At 41.5% G+C, this 18,723-nt stretch overlaps 1 protein-coding gene across 4 annotated transcripts in view; it reads right to left on the bottom strand.

Annotated features, from left to right (window-relative positions):
- The window catches only part of NFIA (nuclear factor I A), a 394,800-nt gene that overhangs the window by 104,574 nt on the left and 271,503 nt on the right, over positions 1 to 18,723 (bottom strand). For all 4 annotated transcript variants that reach the window (XM_052636594.1, XM_052636595.1, XM_052636593.1 and 1 more), the window contains exons 5-6: positions 13,881 to 13,998; positions 6,919 to 7,046 (exon numbers count right to left, since the gene is read on the bottom strand). In XM_052636594.1, coding sequence (XP_052492554.1) covers positions 6,919 to 7,046; positions 13,881 to 13,998 — 246 coding nt within the window. The remainder of the gene's footprint in view (positions 1 to 6,918; positions 7,047 to 13,880; positions 13,999 to 18,723) is intronic.

Genomic DNA, 18,723 nt, shown 5'->3' on the forward strand with positions numbered 1-18,723 from the left:
GTAAAAACTTACTACTTACCAAATTTGGCTTTAAAACTTTTCACTGAACTGTTCAGAACTTCCAGCATCTTGGCTAAAATAACACTGTCTGTTAATAAAGTTTTACAATCACAAAATAATTGAAGGCATGCTAGAGTTCTGAATATTTTTCTACAGGAGAAAATTTAAGGAGTAAGAAGTTCCTCTTTTCAAACACAGAACTAAATTTCACTGAAAAAGTTCTATAATTTCACATATTTTTCACAATAAAAAATATGTTTATTCTAATATTGACTGGTATGTATGTGTCAGATGCAGAAAGTGGTGCAACTGAGTAATCCATGAAACCCACTGAACCCTCTAATGAGTCAATTTTGGGAACACAGACAACCTGAGAAGCTTCACAGGACAGCCACAAAACTGCTTTGTAAGATATATATATATATGTATATATATTAGAAAAAAAGATATATGGAGAACACAAGTTTATATATACCAATGACTGAAAGGCTAAGAGACATCATGAATCACTTTCAAGTTTGTGAACATTTTTCATTTGAGGTCCAATGGAAATCCAGTTTCACTGCCTCCTTCTGCAGACAGTGTCTCTAATTCTAAAGTCAGGTTGAACCACTCTCTCCTTTTACCCCTGTAGCATTTAATCCTGCTGGCTTTCAACCATCATGCGCTGGTAAGGTCTGTCTCCCTCAATAACCCTAACAATATTTCATACAATTAGAGAACATTAATTTTAACAAAGGACTTTGGCACTTGGAGCAGAAGTTCAAGTTGATCATTTAACTGTCGTAACTTTGTGACTTCCCTGGTGGCTCAGTTGGTAAAGAATCTGCCTGCAATGCAGGAGACCCAGATTTGATCCCTGGGTGGGGAAGATCCCTTGGAGAAAGAAATGACAACCCACTCCAGTATTCTTGCCTGGAAAATTCCATAGGCAGAGGAGACTAGCGGGCTACTGTCCATGGGGTTGCAAAGTGTCAGACACAACTTAAACTGAACTGAACTTTGTGACAGAGATGGGGCAGAAATCACAGTTCCCATCTTATAGACGGTGACTGACAACGAAGAAAATCTGGTTTGCCATTGAAGACAGGGACTCAACGGAGTCATCTTTGAATCTGCTCTGTACTGAACACTGCTGCTGCTGCTAAGTCGCTTCAGTCGTGTCCGACCCTGTGCGACCCCAGAGACGGCAGCCCAACAGGCTCCCCTGTCCCTGGGATTCTCCAGGCAAGAACACTGGAGTGGGTTGCCATTTCCTTCTCCAATGCATGAAAGTGAAAAGTAAAAGTGAAGTCGCTCAGTCATGTCCAACTCGTCGCGACCCCATGGACTGCAGCCTACCAGGCTCCTCCGTCCATGGGATTTTTCAGGCAAGAGTACTGGAGTGGGGTGCCATTACCTTCTCTGGTACTGAACACAGTCAGCACTTAATAAAGATTCAATGACTTGGTTTGACTTGAATTATATTGATTAGATGACCAGCTCTTCTTCTTCATGCACTTCAACTGGAGGAAGATGAGAGAGACAGGAGAATTTTCTTCTTGTACTGAGGTATGAACCACTGTGTGAGGGTACCATCTTCTCTGACATGTCTGAAAATAGGTTAGATTTCTATCTGTCTAGAAGAGCATTAATGGCATTCCTACTTACAGTAGGGAGAAAGCTTGGGGAGCACAACAGTGAAAATTCAGGTTGCCTCTAGATAAGCTAAGAATTGAGTGGTAAGAGCCTGCAAAAAGGAACAGTCAAGGAAGGAGCCTAGATCAAGGCTTTTCAATCGCTAACATGTATAGGAACTACCCAGAGATCTTGTTAATATTCCATGAGTCTGGGTAGGGTCTGAAATTCTGTACTTCTAATAAGATCCCAGATGATGCCATGTTGCTGGTGCTTGGACCACATTTTGAGCAACAGATTAGACTTCACATAATATAGATTTCATAGTGTCTCATATGGGTGTTAATTAAGCTACTATAGGAGAGAATTTCTTATGGAAATCTGACAATATTCAGACAAAAATCAAGAAAGTTGCAGAAAACATTCTACAGAAGATTTGTTATTGGAATTCTTGATATAGAGCTTGTGCTAATGAACTGTCCTTTTATTAAAAAAAAAAAAGCATTATCTTAAAAATCAATAAACGATTAGCTTTAGAAAAAAAGGGTTTGATTCCCTTAACAGAATACCCTTCGAGGTGAGAGATACTGTAACAAAATGTTATATACTACCACTTGTCAACGGGGCCCCTGGCTGAGCCTTCACAATCGCTTTGCTTGCTGTTGTTGTTCAGTTGCTTAGTCATGTTTGACTGTTTTGAGACCCCATGAACTGTAGCCTGCCAGGCTACTCTATTCATGAGATTTCCCAGGCAAGAATACTGGAGCGGGTTGCCGTTTCCTCCTCTAGGGGATCTTCCCAACCCAGGGACTGAACCTGTGTCTCCCTGTCTCCTGCATTGGCACGCAGAGCCTTTACTGCTGAGCCACCGGGGAAGCCCATTGTTTTGTTTACTACTTGCTAATAATTGGATTTGACTGAATAATAGCCTACAGATTGAGAATATAGTAAACATCAATTCTGAGAGAATTACTGGTGGCAAACTCTGCTTTCAGATTTATGGAAAGCACCCAAATTCCCTGCTTTATAGGCTTCATTCATTCACTCAATCAACATTTATTGAGTACCTATTATGTGCCAGACACTGTCAGGGATGCTGGGTGTACAGCGGCAGAAAAGACAGACTCAGGCCCACTGCTCAGAGTGTATATCCAAGTAGGAGAACATAAGATAACAGAAGATGGTATAAAGAAAGGAAAAGTTTATGAATTATAGGATGATGGAAGAGAAACAGCAGCTATTTTAAGTCACTGGAAGCCTCAATGATGATGTATTATTTGAACAAAGATCTGAATCCTGAGGATTATATGATTTTATGAGAAAAATGATAGATATCTGACTTTGTTAACAGTTAATACTGTTGGTTCATGTATTATGTCCTATGTGTATTTAATAAACCCAAAATCCTTCCCTGACCTGGGTGCATGTCAAGGGTTTGGGATAAGGAAGTGGGGGATTTTTCAAGTCTTTCTGATGAATAATTAAAAAAATTTTTATTGTTACGTTTTTAATTTCAATCTGACAAGCATAAATGTTTATGGTAAAAGAGGTTACTGGGTAGAGAAGACAAAACTTCACATTCCAAAATCAGAACTGAAATTTGGATTAGGGATCCCCAGGTTTACTATCTGTGTGACTCTGGGCAAGTCACCTAACATTTTCTAATTCTCAGTTTTCATCTCTACAGAGGCAAGCTCACTCTGCTTGCATGATTTAGGGCAATTAAAAAAAAACAAAAACACTTGGTAGACAGGAAGTACTTAAACAATTGTAACCATAATCTTTGCCATACATACGAAAGCACCATGCTCAGTATCTGACCCACTGTAGGCGCCTGCCTCTTGGTTTCCTTCCTATTCATTTGCATTATCAGTTCCTCTGCAGTTTTTCATTTGTCCAGATAAACAAGAGTTGATGGTATGTGCACTTTTGCTTGATAGAATTTCATAGGACTCATTTCATCAGTGCATGATTAGCTTCAAAGCTTCGAATCTAGCCCAGTTTTGAGATAACTGGGAAACGAAACTAAGTGGAGAGAACAAATGCAGCATTGTAAGAGAAGCAAAAGTCAGCTTGAGGTTGTCTGATGTTTTTAAACTAACATCATCTTTAATCTCCTATGCCCTTCTTCCCAGATAATAAGAGCTGTGCACTAAAAGTGCTGAGATAAACTAATGGGGAACAGGATACTACAAAAGACATTTGAAAGAGCCCATGTAATTTACTGCATGTCTGGTTTGTTTTACTTTCCAAAGCCTTCCTGTTGCTCCAGGAAATTTGTCTCTTCTGGCAACCTTCGGCCCTCTTTTGGCCGGGGAGTGCTGAAAAGCATTTGAGGGCAGGTAAACAGATGCAAAGCTTTCTGAGTGGAGGAGTAAGCACAGGCCTTGCTTCCTGGGTCACATCTGAGACATAAACAAAGTATCCTTTAGTACCAGCTTGTGAGAATTACTCCAGATGCAGGCAACCAAGAGGCTGCTGGCCTTCAGAAATGCATAAACTCCCAACAGGTTCCGAAGGTAATTTACATGTGTGGACCACTAAAAGCCTCCTACTCAATGAACTGTATCCCTGGGGAGATGCTAGGCCTGGATCAGTGTGGGAACAACATAAGGGTGTCCTCTGTGCCAAAAAGGGGATTGGGCTAGGTGGAAAATCCCCCCAAAGGACCATCTGGCAGCATAAATTATCCATTTAAAATGGGTGGTGTGAGTTAATGACACCAAAGCCACCAGGAACATGCATAACATCCTTCAGTTGAGTTTTAATGTCCCCTCAGGCCCTCTTTCAATTGTGACTTTCTATGCTGAATATGGACAAATGTAAATTTATCCACTGTCCCCTCCCACCCCCTGCATATATACCATGAAACTGCATTTTTCAATAATGAAATAGAAATAGAGAATGGAGCATCAGTCCAGGAATACAGTAAAATAGTGAGGGATTTCTCTAAAAGTGTATATTTTTTCCCTTAGAGAAGCCCCCCTACAATTAATTATATGCTTATATTATATGTGTATATGTGTATAGCATGTGTGTATATATACATACAGTATAATATGTAGTGTAATTATGCGTGTGTATATATATGTATATGTATCTGTGTGTATATATATATATCCTCCCCAAAAGGATTTAGCCATTAAACTTTAGTTATTTAATGACCATAAGGGATACAGTTATTCGGATGTTAAAATTTATGATCAGTTGAATCATACCATGCAGAAGAGAAGAACAGAATTACTCTGAATAAGAGTCACTAGGTTAACATATTCTATGTTCAACCTACTCCCATAGCCCCCACATAGGCTCAAAAGGAATCTACTTAAGGATCCAGAGGACAGCCTCCTGGAAGAGGAGCTTCATGTACATCAACATAAAAAAAGCAGCTCAGTCTGTGTAAAACCGAATTAGTATGACCCTCAAGCACAATGTCCCAAACCTATATATTTTGATTTTTACTTTCACAGAAGCAGGTAAACTGGCCAGGACTTTAACTGGCCTTTTAAAAAGGGTTCAAAGAACAGGTAGATCTTTTAACTTTTTAACAGCACATAAGCTTCTCATTGGCACTATCCTGAGGTGGTGCTGACGTGCATTTGCCCACACGGGTGGTCAGCACATTCATTTAGGCCAGGGTGTATTTCTTGACTGCTTTGGGCAAACTGGCATGGATCTCCTTGTGGGGCGAGCTGATGCGTAGCCCTCTGTAGAAGACCCATCACACCCTGAGCACTATGTTGATGATACTAAGAAAATGGCAGCACCAGAGGCTAAACCCCATCCTCACACCTCCCATATCATCACATAATCATCTTCTTATGTGTCTGTTCTCCACCCCAGCTGTGAATTCCTTGAAAGCAGGAGCCACAACCTTCTCATTCAGCTTTGAGATCCTGGAACCAGGCATCGTCCCTCATCCACAAAAAAGTTCCCAGTGAAACCGTGAGTCAATGAATGGATAAGCTGGGTAAAAAGATTAGGTAGAAGGGAGGCAAAATGAAATCTTCACATCTTGGTAAAGGGAAGAAGATAAAGGACTCAGCTAGTGGGGACCGAGGTTTTGCTTTTAATTATCATACAGTAAAACTGCCTGGGGGCTCAGAAGTGGAAGGCATGCATTTCTGTTAATATGACTGTTAACACATGTGTAGATTCCTGTAACCACCACCACAATCAGGATACAGAACAGTTCCATCATCCCCCAAGCCTCTGCGGCGCTGCTCCCTCTATAGTCACACTCGCTGAAGATTCTCTTTTGATATGTTAGGGGGAGAGAAAGGAGTTAAGACTGAAGGTGAAGGGGTTCAGAGATTTTCTCGGTGCTTGCTTATGCAGGGAATTACTCCGAGGCAAGAACTGGGAAAATCTTTTCAAACTTACTGTGCTAGGTATAATTCTTAGTTGGGTCATATATATTACCTCATTTAATTCTCAAGAGCACTGAAATGCCTATTATTATAGACAGATGGTAAAAATGGGCACACTTAAGTCTCAGAGAGGTTAGGTGGTTTGCCCATAATCACAGAGCCAGCCGGAGCGGAGCCAGGATTACACTCAGCCTTTTTCCAGAGCCCACTCTATTCTCTACATCATCAGACTTTGCATATTGAGGAAGGTACTGGAGGAGATTCTCCCCTGCCAATCTGGAGGTTATAGACACTGAGAAAAGTTTCAAAAGGCTTCTGATATCAGAATTAGTCACATGGCTCAAGACTCCAGAGTCAGGACTAAACTACCCCAGGAGGTTAGACTAGGAGTCATCATTTGCTTAGTTCACGAAAGATGGACATAAAGATAGCTATTCCTTTTATTTTTATTTTTTTAGCTGTTGCTTTTAAATAGAAAAAGAATTGTGATGACAAAACATATTTAAAAGTTTCCTCACTTTATAAAGATCCAAGTGTAAGCTACTGCACAGGAGCCCTTCTTTCCTCTCTAACGCTATTGATGCAGTCGAAAAAGTTAATGGATTTTTATTTTGAGTATTAAAAGATAAAACCAAACCCAAAAGGCAATTGGTATAAAATGAAAGCAAAGGCAAATGGAACGCTGGACTGCTGTGTAGTGAAAACATATGAGCAGAAAACCCTACCCACCCTTCTCAATCTTTCATCTCAGCTGAATGGCATCCTTGCACTGCCACCCTTTCATAAAAGCAGCAGTCAGCTACAAACACGTGTTCATGTGGAGAAAGTCAAAAAGTCCACTGCTCTGAGCTCACTCTCTTCGCTTTCTGCCTGGTGGCACTCCCTCCTCCCCCCAAGCCTTAGACTCACAGTGGCCGCCCGCCCTGCTTACCTGGCTCCACTTCATGCCACCCGCTGGACTGACTTCCGCTCCCCGGGGAGCGCCCTTGGCCTGTGTAAAATGGCTCTTCACCAGGACTGTCCATTTCATCCTCCACAGACTTGAGGCGCTTCGTGGAGCTGAAATAACAAATGCGTACATGTTTAAAAGCCATCCAAACCACCTTCCTCCTGGACGTGGCATCTCTGGTGGAAAGAAAGCCAAGGGAGGAAGCAATTGGGTAACTCAGTGTAGTTTCGTGGGCTTCTTTGGGCTCCTGTTCAGTTTAGTGAGTCACTGGATGGAGAACAAACTCTTGGGTCTATGTTGTTCCAAGTGTCTGGGTTTGGTTTTTATTGTCACTTGAGTTGCTGCTGCCGCCACATCCGATTCCTTTTTCCTTTGAGGAACTGCTGGCTGGCTCCGTCTCGTGTCTCCACCTGGAAGACTGGGTAGTAAGCCCACGTGTGTTTCCCCCAGAGCTTTGGCTGGGGCGTTGCCATCAGCAACGATCCTAGACATCTACTCAAGCCCTCTGGCACCCCAGGAAGGAGAAAAATCGGGGCACACAACCCTTGAAGAAAAGCCTGAATTGCCTTTTGGGTTTTTTTGCCATATTTTCTCACCTTCTACTTAGAGCTCTTCATTTAAAAAATATTTATTGCACAGTGGCAATACCTTCCTTCTACTTCTGCCTCGTTCATTCACTGTTTTCCCTCTAGTGCCTAGATTGGGACCTGGCCTGCTGTCACTGTCCAGGCTCTAGGGATAAAACAGTGAACAAATGAGACAAAAGTAGAAGGATTCTACTTATTCTGCTTGTGAGAATAAGGGACATGGGAAAAAGAGCGACCCAGTGACTTGCATGCCACTTCTCTACAAGGAAATTACCAAGAATGAAGTTCTATGCCATCAAGCGGGGATGTTTCAGCTTTGGAGAAGTATGGTTGGGAAATTTCCAGAATATATTCTGTTTCTTCCAGTGAAAGAACTGAGGTCTTTTTCTCCCAATTTGAGGTTACAAGAGTTAAAAGGCAGTGAAATGCTACATGTTGCTAATGTTGTTCTAATAGTATTAATTGATTATGTAACTAACATACCAGAACAAGTAGATTTCATACCTGGTATGAGTACTAGCTGGGTAATCTCTTCCTCATATATCAGGTACAGAATTTTTAATATATATTTGTTTATCAAACATTTATTGTACATCTCCCACATGCCACGTACTGTGCTAAAGGCTAGAATACTGAAATGAATCAGATATAACACCTGTCTTCATGGGGTTTACAATCTCATGCATGAAAAACAAGAGGTAAACAAAATTGTGCAAAGAGAAACACAGGTATGATAGTGGAACCACACAGAGGTTATAGTGTGTTCCTTGACGGAGGAAGAAAGCAATGATACACAGAGAAGGTCGGAAAATGATGCCCAGAGGAGATGGTTCCTGAACTGTCTGGAAGAGAGGGGGTAAGGAGACAGAGCAGAAAGAAGAACAGGGCAGGAACAGGCTATTACTCAGGTGATGCACTCCTGAGGCAGCCATTCTGGATTTTAAGATACTGAAATACTTCTTTATCAACTGGCAAAGTCCCACTCTCAAGCGCCTCATGTTTGCCCCAACTTTGTCACCCCATCTTTGGCCCAGGACAGCCTCATGATCCCAAACCTAAAGGGTTAAGGTATGGCACATTAGAGGCATTCCAGGACTTGGCACTGTGGCAGGGCAGCTCTGTCCTAACTGGTATGCTCCTGTCACCCAGGTTATTAGCTATTCCCAACATCACTCCAGGAGGCAGGTGCACGTCAAGCAGAAACACCACCACAAGCAGTGTGTGACACTCGCAGAGAGTTGACAGGCGTTCACTATGGTTAAAGCGGCAGGAGGGGTACAGAGAAGGATGGGGTGAAGGTGACAGGAGCTGTTGTACGTCTGGACTTTATCTTACAAGCAACAGAGGCTCCCTGAATAGATCTAAGCAGGAAGTGACGTCAGAGTCACTGTCAGAAAGGTCATTCTGGTAGTTGCAGAGATGACGGCTTTCGAAGAGCTAAGGGAAAAGAAGGAGACAGAACCTTCCCCGGGGAGACAGTTAAGAGGCCACTGCAGCCATCCAAGTAAAAAACTGAGGAAGGCCCAGTTTCAGGCATGAAATTCTAGTTACTGAAGTTGCCATTCCAGGAATCTTAGCCTTTAAGCTCTATTCTCATGAAAGCTAGATTGCAGAACAGCAACAGACCTGTGGCATGCTAGCTGAGTATCCAAAGGAAAAACCTCTAATGATTTACTTAATGTCCTTTGCCTGGCTTTCCTTGAAATTTAATGAAAAAGAGCCACTCAAAGAATTTTTCTGTATTTTATGTAAAACTGTATCTAACAGAAGTACTTTGTAAAAGGGCATACACAAAAAATTCCTAATACATAAAACCAGAAAAAATGTCGTATCATTAAAAGAAATTCTAGTTTCCTTTTATTAGAAAAGGTACATTACATAACCTAGTGCTTCCCTTCTTGCCTTGGAAACCAGGCATCCAAGGGCTAAATGTAAGGAATAACTCTGGGTTCAGGTTCTTGATATAAGAGTCTCTCCTATCTTTCCACATGGTTTCTGCCCTCTCTGTATTTAATATTATCTGTTGTAGTTTTTAAAGTGAAAGCCACTTGAAATAATTTTAGTTAGAAGTTGAAAGAATACAAATTGGAAACAGAATAAATATTTTCTTATGTTCCCTGGCAAATAAAAGGCAAGACCTACATTCTCTAACAGGAGCTTGAGATCTGTGAAGAAGGAGATTATCAGGATTTTTTTTAAAGCTCTAGTGCCTATCACAGTATCTGACTAATAACAGATGCTCAAACACTGCTGAATTGGGCTACAGATTTAGAAACAGTCACATGAGTGCTTGTGACAAGGATTTGCCCAAGTGTCATGATTCAATGAGATCCCACCCAAAAGGCCAACTTCATTACCTGTCCTTCTCCAAGTACCAATATCTTTCTGAGTTTCTAACGCTTTTGATTTCCTTGGTGTCCTCTAGAATAAAATGCAAATATTCATGCATTAACAGTTAGTTACTCAATCGTATTCGACTCTTTGCGACCCCATGGACTGTAGCTTGCCATGCTCCTCTGTCCATGGAATTCTCTAGGCAAGAATACCGGATTGGGTCAGTAGTCATTTCCTTCTCCAGGGGATCTTCCTGACTTAGGGATCAAATCTGGGACTCCTGTATTGCAGGCAGATTCTTTATCATCTGAGCCACTGAGGAAGCCCTACTCATGTGGTTATTAAATCCTAAAGGTGAGAGAGTCTGTAGATATTAGCTGACCCCTCGGTTTGAAAGCAAGGACTGTCAGGGGTTGACACAGGATAAATGTTGGGAAGGTGGAGATACAGGCTAGAGGAGAGAACAAGATCCAGGAGGGAAGAAAATCAGAAGTGCCAGGAGCGATGAGTGAAGGGCTTCCGGGACACAGTTTACTGACTTCACAAACCTGACAGCTGGTTTATCTTGATGAAGTTCTTTGGGATAAGAAAAGTATATTGCATCCCAATTTTTATATTACCCCTTCTATGATTTTGAACATATTTACTGGAAGGAATATAGTTAATGCCTATCAATCTTCTTTATTTTTTTAAATTTAGATATGAATCAGTCATTACTTTTGTTCCTTATTTATTTTTTTTAATTTTGGCCATGCTGCACGGCATACAGTATCTTAGTTCCCCAACCAGGGATGGAACCCATGCCCTCTGCAGTGGAAGCTCGAAGTCCTAACCACTGGACAGCCAGGGAACCCCCAGTTACTAATTCTGGCTTCTTGCTCTTGACTATCTAGCATAAATTCTATCCTCCCAGAAACACTTGAGAGACACAGGAAAGGACCAGTAAGGTCTCTACATAAGAAGGAGGATAAATACTCTTTTAAGCAATGACACACCATCTCTTCTTGGGTGTGGAATTTGTTCTGTCTTTAGCAATACTACCTAGAAATTAAGGGAAGACTATTATGTTCGTTTCAAATATTTGCTTAATTCCTACTATGTGCAAAGCCTAGATGCTTTATCTTGTCCCTAAAGAACAGCAAAATGCCTCTTTCCTGAGTGTTCCGAATTCTCTGAACTAAAAATATTCATTCACTTGTCAGTCTATATCATGAGACTGCAAAGCTCCTGTTACTTGACTTTACATCCATAGTGCCTTATGAATCTCATATCCTTGGGACTTAATACGTCTTTGCAGCTGAACTGGAAGAGTTCAGCAGGGGTCCCCAACCTCCGTGTCATGGACCAGTACCCCCTGTCAGATCAGCAGCAGCATTAGATGAGAAATAAAGTACACAATAAATGTCATGTGCTTGAATCTCCCAACCACTCCCCCCACCCCAATCCGTGGAAAAACTGTCTTCCATGAAACTGGTCCCTGGTGCCAAAAAGGTTGGGGACCACTGCTCTAAGGGATTTGCAATCCAGAAGGGGAAGCAGGAACTGTACATACCTTCAAGATGATAATAATAATTCAAAATAGCAAATGCTAACAGTCCATGAAAAGTAGAGATGCCAGATAATCCTTTCTGGGGGCTTCCTATTCTATTCCTTCCTGAAAGAGTGAGCCCCGTTCCTAAGAGGATTCAGTGTCAAAACAGTATGGTTTGAAAGTTCAGCAGCTCCAAGTTTGAATGTAGACTCCACCACTTACTTGATCTGTGACCTTGGGCAAGTTACTTAACTTCTCTAAGTTGTGAGCTGACCCATTGTTACATGCAACACTATCTGTACTGTAAAATTCCTGTGAAGATTAACTCCTATCAGGCATGTAAAGCACCTAATACAGTGACTGCCACAGAGCAGGTGACCGATTAATATTGGCATAGCATAAACAAAGACTGACTGGTTGATGAACTTTTCTATATGGAAATCTGGGGTATTCTTCTGGGCACAGTTCCTCAGCTGTACACAGATAATTCTGCTGAGTCTATATATTTAAAGAATAATTTTAAAAGAATCATCTTAGGAGAGCCTAATGAGAGTAAAACAAACATATTACCAAGTTATTAACTACTGATGCTGTGTATAATTACTGCCTCATCAGGGTTAGTTATTTGCAGAATATGGGAACGACACTAGCTTTTTAAAGTACGTTAATAACCAGGCTTCCACACAGAAAGTTGAAACAAAAGGCAAAAAACAGCTGGAGAAGCTGGGCTGTCCATGGTACCTGCACAGTGCACATATGAAAAACAAACAGTCAATCGACTTTTAAATTAATCACTAACCACAAGTATTTGCAAAGCTTTTTTATGTTGACTAAGTGTAGTTACACACAATGTCCCTTCCATCAGCAAACATTCAAAATCCTCAGAATGTATTAATACCCGAATATGTTCAAAATCTCGTTCTTTTGTTATAAATGGTTTTTTTTGTAGGCGGGGAGTGGCACTGGAGACGACTTTTTTATACCCCAGTGAACTAGAGGGGATATTTAAATAATGTGAAAGATGATGGTAGGACTTGGTGGTTATATCTGGGAAAATACAGTTTCTTTAACCGTCTTCAACTCATTGGTAATGACTAAGCTGATGATTTATTTAAGTAACGATGGTTAAAATACATAAAGTCAAGGTAAGAATGAGTCTCTACCAGGGAAAATTTCTATCATCTGGACATTGTTTTAAATCCTCAAACGCTTGCTTTAGGAGGAATATACCTTTGTCAAATGTTTTTCTGCAAAGTACACAAACATTAAAGATCGTTCTGCACCATTCTTTTCTTTGTTGTCACAGTCCAGTGCTAAAGCCAATTTGTAAAAAGAATACTGTGGGTTTAATGGCTAATCCCTTTCCCTCTGGTACAGGTTATCTGGAGACAACAGGATCTTGCAAAATGCTTCATTCTGATTTTGGCTTCGTGACCCCGAGGGGATCAAGCGCCCTGGAATCGTTATCTGGTTGTGTTCTTTCAGCTTCACTCTTTTAAAGGTCTCCCGGTGCAACAGTGCTTGTGATCTGGCCCCACGATGCTCTCGGGCTGCATCTGCCTTTACATCTTCACAATAGGATATCACACAGTCGCATCTCTCAGAGCAGCTCCCATAGACTGCATTTTGAGAACTTTCAGGGCGCAGTAGTAGGAAAAGAGCTGAAACTGAGCGGTAACGTTTGCTGCGGGCATGGAGACTGGGACTGTCGTCACCAGGGCCAACTTTCTGCCAAACTAGCCAAAACACTTTTCCCTAGTCAAGCCTTGTCCTGAATTTTCTGAGAACATGCCATTTTCATACTCCATCCTGCCTCTATGTCTTTGCTCATGTCTTCACCCCACCCAGAACACCATTCTATGACTTTCCATCTCACTAACTCCGACTAATGCTTATAGTTTACAGCGGAACACAACTCGCTTATTTTGGATAAAGCTGTCTTTAACTATTTCCAGCCCATGCTACAGAACTGACTGATTGATGTGTATGTGTGAGTCTGCATGTATATACGTGTATGTGTGTGTATACATACATACACATATGTGTGTGTGTATATGTGTGTGTGTGTGTGAGTTTATGTTGTTGTTTAGTTACTAAGTCATGTCCGACTCATTTGCAACCCCATGGGCTGCAGCCCACAGGCTCCTCTGTCCATGGGAATTCCCAGGCAAGAATATTGGAGTGGGTTGACATTGCCTTCTCCAGGGAATTTTCCTGACTCGGGGATGGAAACCACATTTCCTGAATGGGCAGGTGGATTCGTAGTCACTGAGATACCTGGGAAGCCTCCCCCTCCCCACACGCACACAGAGGCACGCCGCCTGCGCATGCGCTCTCTCCCCTCAGTGACACTGGAAATCCATTAGGGCTGAACTCACTTCTACCATCTATTACCAGAGGCACACTGCTAAGTGTCTAGTAGGCCCAGAGTTAAAAATCAAGGCGTGTAAACTATGAAGTTTGACCTCTTTAAGAGCCAACAATAAAATTACCTGGTAGAGGATGTGCTGGGTAAAGACCTCCTCATTGCTCCTGGACTCATGCTGTAGTATGAAGAACTTTCTAAATCTGAGAGAGAAAAATTGGGACCAGTTCCTGCAGCTATTGGTGCTAGAATTAAAAAAAAAAAAAAGAAAGAAATATCAGGTAAGGTCTGTGAATAAAAGATCAATGAGAGCATATTTCAGTGTTACATTTAACACATTTTATATTTGAATTTATATGGTTAGCTTATCCAAATTTATCAGTAATGAACTCAGACCTTAAAAGAATTCTGACAATAAAAATCCTCTGCATCAGAAGGACATATATTTTCTATAACATACCTTTCATCTTTCCTCTTTTTTTGTAATGGTAAATTGTCACTAAGGTTGCCATATTCCTGGATGCTTCTAACAAAAATACCTTCACATTTTGGTCTGCTACTTTTCTTGAACGACCAGCATTCCCTGGGTTTTTCTAGCTTTGTTTGATCGTGATAGCTTACACACATCTGTATTCTGGAGTTAGTTCTGAACTGCAAATTCATCTTTTGCAGGTCACCTAATCCCAATTTCATGTGATGCGAATGTGTGATTTCCCCTTACTCCCAATCCCCTCAGCACCCTGCATACATCTTTACTGTCTGTCCCACCTTCCAGTTTAAGGCAAGGTCCTCAAACTATGGCCTCTGAGCCATAATTTTTGTAGATAAAGTTGTACTGGAATACCCGCACAGCTTCATTTACATATCATCTCTGCTTCCACACTGCAAGAGCAGAGTAGCTGTGACAGAGCCCGTATGGTTCACTATGCTGAAAATATTTCTATAGGAAAATCTGTCGACCTCTGATTCAAGGGATTGTTAAAAATAACTGACTGCACATGATTTTCAGGGCTGACCCCTGTGTGAGATGTGATTCTCTGCACATTTTATATGTCCTGGAGCCTGTAGATATCCTGTTTACAGGAGTAGTTTAATAAATATTTTTAAATGAATAAATAACATCTATCAATCTTAAAAGACAATTCTGTGTAAAATTAGTGGTGTAATTATATACATGCAAGGAACCTGTTCTTTTGGAAAATTATACAAGGCGGGAGCAATAGATGTATTTTTTTTTTGTATCAAGGCATTAGTTTGAGAGTTTTAAAGCCCATAGAAGTGGATATATAAATAAATTAAATAGAGGCTCATATCCATAAGAAGAAAGGATAATTAGGAAAATCATGAACCAAGGACTTTCACTCTTTCAACCAATGATTACTGAGAGTCTGCTACTGCCAAGAATTATGCTGGGTAAGGAAGATACTTCAATGAATGACATGGTCCCTACCCTGAAACAGCTCTAGAGAGTTAGGCTGACAGATTAATTTCAATACAATCTGATAAGTCCTTTGCTAGCTGTTAAGTTGCTTCAGTCGTGTCCGACTCTGTGTGACCCCATAGACGGCAGCCCACCAGGCTCCCCCGTCCCTGGGATTCTCCAGGCAAGAACACTGGAGTGGGCCGCCATTTCCTTCTCCAATGCATGAAAGTGAAAAGTGAAAGTGAAGTCGCTCAGTCGTGTCCGACTCTTACCGACCCCATGGACTGCAGCCCACCAGGCTCCTCCATCCATGGGATTTTCCAGAGTTATTCTTAAATAGATATGGCTGCATAGAAGTGGGTATCTAACTCAGCTGAGGGATAAGAGGTTCAAGGGAGTAAAAGGGCCTCAGCAAATGTGAGGCCTGGGAAGAATGTTAAAAGAACAAGCAGGATTTATCCATTAGAGGAATGGAGCATTCTAGGTAGAGAGAATAGCATTTATACAGGTAAGAGAACATAAAATGTGTACTGGATTATGATAACTTGGTATAATGTGGTATATATTAATAATACATGGGGAAAGAGGGGAGATTTAAGGTCAGGTGGTAAAGAACTAGCTTGCCAATCCAAGAGATATGGGTTCCATCCTTGGGTCAGGAAGATCCCCTGGAAAAGGAAATGGCAACCCACTCCAGTAGTCTTGCCTGGGAAATTCCATGGACAGAGGAGCCTGGTGGGCCATGGGGTTGCAAATGAGTCAGACATGACTTAGCAACTGAAGAAAAACAATAACAATATGAAGGGTAGGTAGATTTCTTCAAGGAATATGAATTTGAATTCATTCAGTTCTTGTTTATAAGCTATGAAGCTCTTATAATACTCCACTATAACAGGACTATTGGGGTTATGCTACTAGTATCTAATATAATCCCTTACACTAGGAGGCAGTCAGTAAGCATTAGTCACATGTAACTGATTGTTAGTCAAAGGAAAACCAACAAAGTACAGGAATGCTATTGTCAGATCTGTACCTGTAAGCTAGACACGCCACCTGTCAGGAGGATAAGTATGGGGTGGGGGGGCAGCTGAAGAATATAATCAATAAAACCTGCTGAAGAATAACACCAATCGACTGAGAGCAGTCGAGTCATTTAAATAAGAGAAGATGGGGGCACGGTCCAAGGGATAGAAAGGAGGAGCCTGGAGACAGCTGTTTAGGAGCTGAAATGGAGAACATGTATTGACTTCTGGAGTGTGGTAATGGTGGAAAAGGAGTGGTACAGGATAATTCCTAGGACAGATGCTGGGAAACTGAGGAGACTGTGAAGCCATAATAAACTATGGAAATAAGAAACAGCATGAGGGGCAAAGCAATTTCTAAAATAAACACTTAGTTGTTTGATAATGGCAATGGCTAAACCTTAATCACAACTATCGTTATATAAAAATAGTCACTGCTAAGGAATAGAAAATACTGAAATTCACATAGACTTTCTGAAATTCAAAAACATCTCTCAATGACAGGCTCTAATCAAGGAAGGTCTTTACTTCCCAAACAAATGGTTAGGCTTGACAATGAGTGTAAACAGAGTTCTAATGAATAATTTTGCCAGTCATTCCCTAATTTGCTTTTTATATCAAACTTATTTGCATAACTTCCCCTTTGATTCAGAGAAGGCAATGGCACCCCACTCCAGTATTTTTGCCTGGAAAATCCCATGGATGGAGGAGCCTGATAGCCTGCAGTCCATGGGGTCACGACTGAGAGACTTCACTTTCACTTTTCACTTTCATGCATTGGAGAAGGAAATGGCAACCCACTCCAGTGTTCTTGCCTGGAGAATCCCAGGGACCGGGGAGCCTGGTGGGCTGCCGTCTCTGGGGTTGCACAGAGTCGGACACGACTGAAGTGACTTAGCAGTAGTAGCAGCAGCCCCTTTGATTTCGTAATACTTTATGCCTTAAATTGGCCATGGGTGCAGAGGGGATTGCTGTTATGGGGGCGCGGGTCACCCCTCTTAGCAACCTGGCATATAATACGTGTTTTTTTTTTCTAATTTATTTGGCTGCACTGGGTCTTCGTTGTGGCACACGAGTTTTTCCATCATTCCTTGCAGCATGCAGGATCTTTTCCAGTTGCAGCATTTGCACTCTTAGTTGTGGCATATGGGATATAGTTCCCTGACCAGGGATCGAATCCAGGCCCCCTGCCTTGGGAGTGCAAAGTCTTAGCTACTGGACCACCAGGGAAGTCCCTTAACAGGTGCTTGCAGTTTGTGCCTTCATGGAGCTTAGAGATTGGCATCTCTTGTTAACTAAAAAAGAGGATAAGGCTAGATTTAGATTTTCTTCACAAGTTTCAAGATGAGGTTGAGGCTTCAGCCGGATGGAGCACTGTGGAAACTGGATGACCCCACACCTTCTTGGAAGAAAACACAGAGCAAAATGTAAAGAAGATGGACTTAACGAGAGAAGTCTAAGGCCCTCTATCTGCTGGTGAACATCCAGTTGCTCTTACATTTAACACTTTTATCTATCATGCTCTAGGGCTTCCTGGGTGGCGCTAGTGGTAAAGAACTCAATTGCCAATGCAGAAGAAATAACAGATGTGGATTCCATCCCTGAATTGGGAAGATCCCCTGGAGAAGGGAATGTCAGTCCACTGCAGTACTCTTGCCTGGAGAATACCATGGCCAGAGGAGCCTGGTGGGCTACAATCCATAGGGTCACAGAGAGTTGGACATGACTGAGGTGATTTAGAATGCATACACACTATCATGCTCTACTCTAGAAAATGTACTTTGCCTTGATTATATTTTTAAAATGTCAAGGGAGCCAGAATAGGTGAAGGAAGAAGAATACACATGTGCATATGGTACGTCCACTTCTCAGATAAGAATAAAAAAATAATTAAGCCTACAGAAACGTTCCTTAACTTGCCTGTGTATTTCCTTCCTGTGAGCTGCTTAGTACACTGTAGCTGTAATCTAACAACACTGGGTGTCCTGGCAGCATGCGACACCTCCCTTAGCACCTATTGATTTCTGCTGAATAACATCAGGATTTGGAAAACTGATTATATATGTCTTGAGTTTTAAAACCTCACTAAATTTCTGAAATGAGACTGGGTTTCACACCTGGGTTACATAACCCTAATAACTCACAGATCCAAATTCTGCTTTCTTCAAAAGAGTCTTGTAAGCAAAAATCGTCCAGTCCTGTCTGTGTGTATGGTTGGTATGCATGTCAGCTTATTGGAGTGGATTCTGATTCAGTGAAACTGTGACAGCCAAAGAGAAAGGCTTTTTTATATCTGAGGGTAGAGGTCACGGTCAAAATATCAGTGCAATGCAGTGGGTATTCTCAGTGCCTCTAATCTGGAGAACAGGATGTCTTGCCAAGTCACTAACAATTCAAAAGGTGGCCTTTTGGTAGGCTTTTCTGAGTACCTGGGGGGCTCATGTTTTGAGAAGCACTTTATTTATTATACCTAACCTAAATCTTAAACAATATTTTCAGGAAAGGTACATTTTCTAGATGAGGCG

Source organism: Budorcas taxicolor, chromosome 3, assembly GCF_023091745.1.
Source record: "Budorcas taxicolor isolate Tak-1 chromosome 3, Takin1.1, whole genome shotgun sequence".
Lineage (NCBI taxonomy): Eukaryota > Metazoa > Chordata > Mammalia > Artiodactyla > Bovidae > Budorcas > Budorcas taxicolor.